Genomic DNA, 9,808 nt, shown 5'->3' on the forward strand with positions numbered 1-9,808 from the left:
TAAACGTTTCAGCCATATGCAGAGATTAAAAAAGTACTAGCAATTGCCTATAATTGATCAATCTAGCTAACAAAGGAAATGGTTGGCAATTTTAGCTGGACATAATGAACACAGGAGGCAATTAAGACATCTAATGAAACTTTCGTTTCTACTCTGCCTTTTACACAAATTATGTAACCAAAACGTAAATTTGCATGTCAAAAATGTATTGGTTAGATCATACAGCGAAATGTGGAAATAAAATTCAATACTTTGTACTCATAGCTTTTGCATTTATAACAGCTTGCAATCTATTTCTCGTGGAGAAAACCAAAGTCCTGTTGGGAAAAACCAAAATTCTGTTGGGAATTTTGTGACATTCTTGCAGGAGTATACACTTAAGTTAATCTTTATACGAAATTTTATGTTTCCTGACTTCTAGGTCCAATTTATGCCATAAAGTGTCAAATGAATTTATGTCAGGCGATTGAGGCGGTGTCTTTAACTGGCGAGGAGCGTTATAAAGCGTTATATAACTATTGCCAGGTGAGGTTCACTGTATCCTTAGGGTCATTGTCCTTTTTGAAACACAAATGATGTTCCTAAGCCAAGTTTTTGGACTGAATTTCATGTTATGGCTCAATATGTCAAAGTAATATCATCAATGAAGGACAGGTTACCAACTCTGAGTTTGCTGCCATAAAGATCCAAACTACGATGCTGCCTTCAACATGTTTTACAGTCAGTGTTAAATGATGTTTTTTCAGTTCAGTGTTAGGCTTTCTCCACACATAATGCCGTCCATCACTCTCGAAAATGTTAAACTTTGATTCTTCGGACAAAATAACTGTGTTCCAAAATTTGCTTGTGTTAATTTTTAATGTTTTAACTGAGCATATTACTGATAAAAATTATTATTCATTATTAATAGTGATGAACAATAGCTGCATGCGAAAGCTATTATTCAGCATAATTACTTCCAAACCAGCTAAGCAAAAACTTAACTTTTGGGAACTGTACTTAATTACCATAGATTATAATGAAATTTTAATGATGAGAACGAACGCAAAAATTAAGAGTAACATTGCGCATTCAGATAGGAAAATATTTAAATATATTCATAGCAATATTATGGATAGACTCCAAAGAATGGGTGTCAAAAAGGTGCTGAAAACATAACCTAAAATTTATTAGAATTTCTACACTCTAACTCTTAATCAACTCACTTAGTATGGGAATATTGTGCTCATTATCGAGTTAAATGTCTTATATTTCAGAACTTCAAACTAAATTCTCATAAGATGCAGGAACCGCAGTCGAGGCAATTGTCGCAAACAAGGCCCAAAAAATGAAAGAGCTTTTCTGTGGCAGAAATTTTGATGACGTTTTTGTGGTTCAATAACTTTTCATCCCCCTGTTAACTGACTGTAATAATAAACGCAGTCCCTCTTTAATTGTACAATGTTTCAAAACGATTCCTTGATCATTCCTGCGCTTGAGTAATGCTTCATTATTATTGTTGTACACTTCCTCACTATCGACTTTTCGATTGATTTGCTTAACTCGAGTAATTTAAATCAAAATGATAAGATATACAGAATGGAAAACAATAAAGAAAATAAAAGGGTACCAAAGTTAATTGCGTTGAAGAAATCAACATCACTGATTACTTCTTGGCTGTCCGAATATTTTAAATTCTTTTGACAGTAAAGCACATCAACGGTCGAGCGGTAAAAAAGTGGCTAAATACTGGTAGTTCGGTTTGTGGTTTGAATTCCGGCAAACGGGCTAGCTGCATGGGCGTTTTCGTGGTTATGTAATGTGTGTACGAATCGGATTCTTTAAAAAGTCCTTTACGAAGGCACCCCTCCCCTTAGATAAGTCTCGAGTATTTTGCTATAATCAAACAATCTACCCTCCTCTGACAGTACAATAAAACTCTTCCGTTATGAGTTACTGCGCTGCTCATAAAGTAAATGCTTCAAATGTCAGCAATGCCTCGCATTTTTAATGTGTATTGATTATCTTATCTTTAGTTTTTAAAATACGTTTGATATAAGAAAATTAACACTGGATGTTCCTTTTGAATCTGATCTAGTCATTTTAAAAAGACCGAATACAAAGGAAAATTCTTTATTCATCATTCCAATGCATGCTTTTTAATTTTTTTTTCAAGCAATGAAATTCAGTATATGTAGAAATATATGTTTATTCTTCTGTACAGCGTTTAAAGTTTTAAATACATTCAGAATTAAATTTGAAGCTTAAAATTAGGCAAAGAAGCAATCTTCTATTTGCCGTATGTCTTGGTTAAAATAACCAAGATTCTATCGATTTCGAGGACAAGAGGTTCAGGTCTCTCATCTTCAGGAGAAAAGAAATCTGCAAAGAAGAGAACGGTATTTATAACAAAAGCTAAACAATAAAACGAACAGGAGGCAGCACTATGTGTTCCACAGAAATAGTAACCAAACGTGAAAATTAAATTAATAGTATTTTAAAAGTATTAGGAAGAATTGGATTAGAGTCATTAATTGAACAAGAGAAACTTGTGTGAATGCCAAAAGCTTCAAAGAAATCCAAATTCACCAAATGAAGAAGCCCTTTAGATACTTTTTGCAGAGACAAAGTCAAAACTGTGATAACATATCCAACAATGATTAGCTATCGGAGGTTTGCTTTATTTCATCTTTTCGGACATAAAATTTGGGTTCCTTAATGCAAAACTTAAACGCTCTGGATCCTCTATAATGCTTTAATGGATTTTATCGATGGGTAAAAAAATGGTTTGAGTGGAACTTCTGGAAAATCCGAGCAATTTTGTAACCGATACAAGCGTGAAATGGAAGATAAATAAGGTTATTAATATTATTTCTAACAACGGAATGTCTTCTTTGATGGCAAGGTGAATTAATTTGGTTTTAAAGCTTTATCAATTACCATTGAAGAAAACATTCTGTCAGTGTCAAATGATTTCAAATAATTCAGTTCATTAGAAAGTAAAGATTCTGAAGAGCAAATTTTATAATGCGAAATGAATAGTAAAAAGAAGCCATTTTTTCTTTATCCGGGTGACATGATTTAGCATGGGGAGGCTAACAGAAAAGCGTTTACAGTAAACAGTAGTGCTAAAATCAGATTCATTGCGGATTATAAGAATATGTCAGCTAGCATAAAATTCTTTCTAGCATTTATCGATTAGCAAAACAAATGGTCTAAAAACGGAAGCATTTTTTGAAGATTAAAGCTTGAAATCATTCTAGAAAATCAATTTTAACTTGTCTGAATTTTCTTTTTTGCGGTTTCTTGAAACATTTACCCTTTTTTATTAGTGCTTACTTAATTCTAATTGCCTGTTTAAGTAAATTACATAATGCTGATGTAGAAATTTCCAGTTTAAAAGTAATTCTTCACTGACTGCAATTACCAAGAACATTAAAATCCTTAATTATTAATCTTTAATGGTTGGAAGCATTTCGTCAACTTTTTTGTATCTCTTTGCGAGCATAACGTATATATTCTAAAAGGAAGATTTTGAATATGGAAACATTAAAAGATGGGATATGAAAGTTCCATTTTCACCATCTGTCATTTGGTATTCTAGAAGGAATCCTCACTCATTTATAAGGTTTCTAGAGAACTGTTTTTGTTAACTGTAACTCTTTGAGGGGCAGGAAAAGGCAATTAACTTTTTCAGCAAAACTCTTGTTTCATTTACTATATCAGGTGTTACAGTGAAATTATTTGCGACAATTACACATATTTTGTCCGAGACGCGTGGAAAAAAAATGACCGCTTAGTTAAAATGACCACTTGGTTAGTGTCGGTGACCACCGCCCACAGACCACAAACCAATCTCTATAGTACTAATGGAAACAGTTTTTCGTTTATAAGCAGAGTGCAACTTTGCATGTGCTGCTTTCCCACACTCTTCTTACAGACATTTCCTAGGTGCTGCAGCGTGCACATAGTCGTGATGTTGTCTTCGATGGCTGATGCTTATTTTCTTGAAGACGAATTGCTGCATCAAATACTGGCTTATGTTTCTTGATTGCCATCTAGTGAGTTACAAAGGAACTTCAGAAATGGTCAGTCTTGAAAACCACTTATACGAGTGAGTGAGACGTTCAATAGAAAGGGTGGTTACTGTAGGTAACCACCGCCCTTCAAAGAGTTAATGTAAGGAAATTCTTTCTGAAGTCCATGCGAACGAAGAATTCTGAAAGCAGTCTCTCGGAGGTACAGGGACAGGAAGGAAGGAAAATTTCCGTCAGACTCGTTTTACTGAAGTGTTACATACCTGAATGATAAAGCCACGGTCCACAATAAATAAATAAACGAACAGCAAAAAGCTTCATAAAGCTTTGATATGTACAAAGTAGGATTTTTTTGGATTAGGCGTTTACCAAACTGAGTTTAATAAGCGCTGAGGATGAGTTTAATAAAACGGGTTTTTTTATTGATTAGTATGTATTTGTTTTGGTTCCTGGAAATCTGAATGTAGTTAACGGGAGTGTTTATTAATTAGTGAGTTTAATAAGCGGCGGGTTCTGAATCTCTCACATGAGATTGGAGTGAGACAGCATTTTCAGTCTTCCAGATGCCCAAACCGTTTCGGAAATTTTGTGCCTAGCATGCAAAATAATAATGAAATGAAGCGAGTTTTTTGGCTCTAAGGAAAGCAAGAAACTTGTTTACATTTCATAGGAATAAAATTCTCATTTGAAAGATAAAAAAAGCATACAGCTTTCTTCCTTCTTAATAATAACTGTACTAGTAAACATATGAATCAGATGTATGACTTCGTATGTTATTTTGAAGCTCGTATTGAATAAGCCAATTCCAACTTAAATAATAATTAAGGCATAGTTTTCTCTTGTTAGGATTCAGAGCCCACCAGTGCCAACTGGCCATTACTGCTTAGCTCTAATATTAGGAATTAGTTGAACTTCTGTGAACAGTCTGGTTGCAGTAGCGTTTACGTAAACCTTTCTATGTTTACAGTAAATATAAGCCAGTTTCAGTTGAAAATTCCTACGCAAACGCATGATTTCTTTAAACAAATAGCCCGGGCGTGCTTTTTACAATCGATTGAACAAATAAATATCACAGCGTTCATTCTACCAAAAGCAGTAAATATAAATTTAGATTGACAAAGCAGTAGATCTCGCTGTCATTTTCTTATTTCATTGGTAAGAAACAAAACAAAAATCATCATAATTTTTTTTTAAATCTCAAAATGTTACAAATGTACAAATGGAAAAAATGAATCCAGGCAACAAGTCGGATTTTAGACCTGGAAACATATATCTAGGGGGGAAACAGAAGCCTTTTTTATAAATGAACTTAGATGGAGCACTTTATGCAACATTATATTTATTAATAGCACTATTACTGATTTTGATATTTCATCATTAGTCTTCCAATCCTATCTGATTTAGTCATTCTCTTTCCAGAACTGTGATATTTTTCGTACATCGCATTAGCCTGAGGAAACTCTTTTTCAGTGAGAATGTTATTATTTTTCCTGAATAAAAGGCTTTTCGTTATGATATGTTTGCAGACATTTTATCAGGTATAAACCGCTTGCTCAAAACCTTCTTTTAACTCCTTACAATAATCGAGATCATGCGGAGAGGAACTGATTATATCGACTTAAAAATGACAAACTCATTTTATAAAATTACAGAAATGAAAATCTTTAAATGCGAAAGGAAATCGATTAATAATCTTTCATTTGTTACAATTCTGTCTTAAGAAGAAAGATATTCTATTTCCCATGTTTACTTCTAATATTCTGAAGAGAAAATTTTGATTTAAATGTTGGTTATATTTTCACTTTCAATTACTTTTCCAATCTTAATTCCGGAGGTAAACCATTTTTCTTTTCCCTGGTTTTAATTCCATTTATTTTGGTAAACAACACATCAGATGAAGAAAGCAAAAACTGTACTCTTTCAAAAATATTTGAGATTTCTCCCCCTTCATTAATAATTTTGTTGATTAAAACGTAAATAATGGTAATAATTTAAATTACATTTATTTTCAGAAAGATCTCCTTCTATTGATTACACGGAGAAAGATAGACCAGCTTCAACAAAGCGAGATGAAATTCAGAGCTCTAGACGCTCTGATGATGTACCACCTTACAGAGATCCCGATTTCGAAAGAGACTATCCACGAAGGCCCCCTTCAATCATTGACAGAGAAAGATCGAGATATGATGATGACGATGATACCAGGGGATCTCGTAGTCGCTATGACAAGAGAGATAGGGGACGAGAAAGCGATGATAGATATTCTAAAGGAGATACCAGAGTTTATCCAGATGGCGATTTGAAGATTCCTCTGGAAAAGGAAAGAACTGATAGACCAATATCCAGAAGCGATGATAGGTATCGTGATAGGTTAGCAGATGATGACAGGTACAGGACAAGAGACGATAGGTATGATGATAGGTATCCAGACGAAACAAGGAGACGAGGTGATGATGATAGATATAGAGACAGAGATTACGATGATAGGTATCGGGACCGTGATGAAAGATACCGTTACAGATCAGTAGAGGAAAGAGAGAAATATAGGGACAAGATACCCGAGGACAGATATAAATCTATCGATGATAAAGATACTGATCGATACAGAACAAGAGAGGAGCGATATAGATACAGAGACGAAGACAGATATCGGGATAGAGATGATGATAGATACAGAACTAGAGATGATGATAGACTTAGGGACAGAATTCCTGAAGACAAGATAAAAGATAGGGATTATGATTACTTAAGTAGAGATGTATCGTATAGACCTCGGATTGACGATGACAGATACAGAGATGAGGAAGAATCTCGACGACGAAACAAAGATTACAAGGAACCTGCCGTTATAAGCAGAACTGATGAAATACCTCTCATAGAAAGAAGGCCATTACCAGTTAGATCTGAAACAAGTTCTAGAGATACTAGAAGAAGAGCAGATTACGAACCTGATGTCATAGATCGTCCACGACCATACGCACGTGATGATGTAATAATATCTAGAGCAGAAATACCGGTAAGATCTATTTCTACCGAAGATCGGTATGTAGCTCGCGATAAAGATGAAGATTATCGAAGACCTTCCCGTATTGATGAAAGAGATGATAAAATCGTTCCGACAAGAGTACGAGATGATGCGTACATTTCTCGATCGTCTTTAGTCGATGACCGATCCAGAGATGAAACGTTCGTACCCAGACCTTCTGCAATTGACCTCAAGCCAAGAGATGAAACTAGATTTTCAGATGAGCGTAAAGAATCGAGATTAAGAGATGATAAATATTATGACGATGATGATAGAATAAGAAGGCTTGATGACTCTAGAAGTACATTATCCTCTCCTAGTTCAGCCAGTGGTACTCGTAAACTGACAAGAGGTGACATTCCAGAAGAAAGAAGAGTAGACGCAAAATACGTTGATCGAGGTGATGAAGTCAAGTTAGACCGTCGATCCTACGCCTCAGAAGATGATGACAAATATCGTCGAAGCAACTCGAGAACAAGAATACCTTATGATTACACAGATCGAGACAGAAGGCCAACAGATGAAAGAGACTATAGAGATGATGATAGGTATGTGCGAAGAGGCAGTTCTGCGGAGGATGAGTATAGGCGAGACAGGACTAGAACTGATTACGATACTGATCGGACTCGCTCTAAGGACAGATACGATGACGAGTACCGCAGGTATGATCGGGATGATGACCGTTATGGGCCTTTAAACGATAGATCCTCATCGAGAAAGGCGGAAACATACCCATTAGACGATGATGAACGTTACAGAAGGAGAGAATTAGATGAAAGAGGTATCAGAAAAGAAATACCTATAAGAGATGCATCAGATGACAGAAGAATACCTACAAGGCCAGAAAGGCTCGATGATAGACCGAGAAAGTCAGAACCGGACGTACGTCCCGCATTGCTACCAGATGACCGTCGTTTCATTGATTCAATTCCAGTTTCAAGAAATCGTGATCTAATAGATGCCTATCCATCAAGTTCAGATTCTAGCAGGAAGCCTCCACCCAGGCTAGTTTCAAGCGCTAGAGATATTGTTTTAAGCTCTTCGATGTCAACAACTTACTCTAGAGAACCAAGCGATGTAATTATTCGGGAGAAAAGATATCAGAACTCTCAAAGCAGAGAAAAACAATCAAGAAATAGTGAATCATCCAGAGTGCGAGGAGAATTAGAGACAGTTCATTCAGATAGAATAATGCCAGATTCAAAAAAGACAGCTCTAAGGCTTGAAGATTCCGAAGAAAGGCCACTGACAGCTAAAGATGTCATTGAAGCTGCGCTGCGACAATCAGATGTATCAAGCCAAAACTCTAGAAAGGTTTTCTATCCTGTTTTCGATCCAAGAGTATCAAATCTGACATCGCCAGAAATTATTAGACCAAGTGAACGAAGGGGAACAACAATTACAGCAAAAAAGAGGAGGAAAAGAGTTGCTTAGATGGTAGTAAATGATATATATTTAAAAAAAAGTTTTTTTAATTAATTATGTTCATCAAGCCTCAGTGGCTCTCTATTTTGATATCGAATACGTGATATTCAGTGTGTCTGTATTTAGATAATATCTCAATCGATGTTTAGACGCAGCAGAACATATCTGGACTGAAAGAAAAAATGTTTAATTATTACGATATGAAATTAATAATTGGTGATTAAACACCATTACGAAATATATGAAATGAAACAGTGTATGGCATTGCTCAACAAACATAAATGAACTGTTAATAGTAAACTTAACTTTATTATCAGGATTGTAAACAGCATGGTTGAGTAAAATTGGGAATATTGTTTGCATAAAAACAAGTTATTTTCCATCCTCTCATTTGTTCTCTGGTTTTCCCCATGTGTAACGTGTATACGAGCCAGTTTCCCTTAGAAAGTCCTCCACGAAGGCATCCCTCCCCTTAGGCAGATAGCCCTCGAGGCTTTGCCATAATCATACACACACACACACACTCATTTGTTCTCAGAAAAACCAACATGTGACACTTTGGTGTTATAAAACCACATTTTCAAACGAGTATCTATGGCCTTCTAGAAAATCTAGCACTTAAGTGTCTGCAGTGTGAATTGTATTTTTCAGGGTTGGAGGAGATTTTGACGTGAAGGATAATAACCCTGGAAATTATTACTTCTTCCCTTCATAAGGGATAAATAATCATTACTAGTATTCGAGCTTCTTTAGATTGGATAAATAGATAATTTTTATAAAACCTTTTTTTCAGCTATGATTAGCATTCCATTCCAGCTTGCTATCATTGCTTTCAAAAGCTTGTTGTGTATATTATGGTGGTAGTTTTTATATTTTTACTTCTTTTCAGTGTTTATCGTGTTGATGACATATTGAAGAGACATTTGTTGTTATTATACTCGCATTTTGTTGTTAATCTTGTAATCATTGTTAATAAACATTAATGTTGATTTTGTGCTGAAAGGTTATTTTTTATTATCTGAGGACAAGGTAAAATTTTTTTTCTTTTTAATAGTGCCCAATAATTACTTTGATTCTGAATTTCTGAACTTAAAAAAAAAAAAAAAATATATATATAATATCTGTGAAATACAAATGAAATGTTTTTTCAGCTATTATATAAGTAATTTTTAAAAATATAATTATAAGAATGTTATGTAATTATAAGATATAAAACGTAATTGTAAGGATGCAGCTATTTCCCAATGAGACTAATAATGTAAAATTTATTCTGCTTCTAAATAGATGCCGGTGCTTATAGATAAAATAAATGATGTAAATATAATAAGGTTAAATAAATTAA

At 34.6% G+C, this 9,808-nt stretch overlaps 1 protein-coding gene across 5 annotated transcripts in view; it reads left to right on the forward strand.

The window, feature by feature from the left end:
• Window positions 1-9,455, forward strand: part of LOC118193584 (uncharacterized) — a 54,535-nt gene extending 45,080 nt beyond the window's left edge. For all 5 annotated transcript variants that reach the window (XM_085823085.1, XM_085823087.1, XM_085823086.1 and 2 more), the window contains 2 exons: window positions 6,029-8,867; window positions 9,005-9,455. In XM_085823085.1, coding sequence (XP_085679211.1) covers window positions 6,029-8,475 — 2,447 coding nt within the window. In that variant the 3' untranslated portion in view covers window positions 8,476-8,867; window positions 9,005-9,455. The remainder of the gene's footprint in view (window positions 1-6,028; window positions 8,868-9,004) is intronic.
• The last annotated feature ends 353 nt before the right edge of the window (window positions 9,456-9,808 follow it).

This window comes from Stegodyphus dumicola, chromosome 1 (assembly GCF_044657685.1).
Source record: "Stegodyphus dumicola isolate Sdum_Otavi_A_Nest chromosome 1, ASM4465768v1".
Taxonomy (NCBI): domain Eukaryota; kingdom Metazoa; phylum Arthropoda; class Arachnida; order Araneae; family Eresidae; genus Stegodyphus; species Stegodyphus dumicola.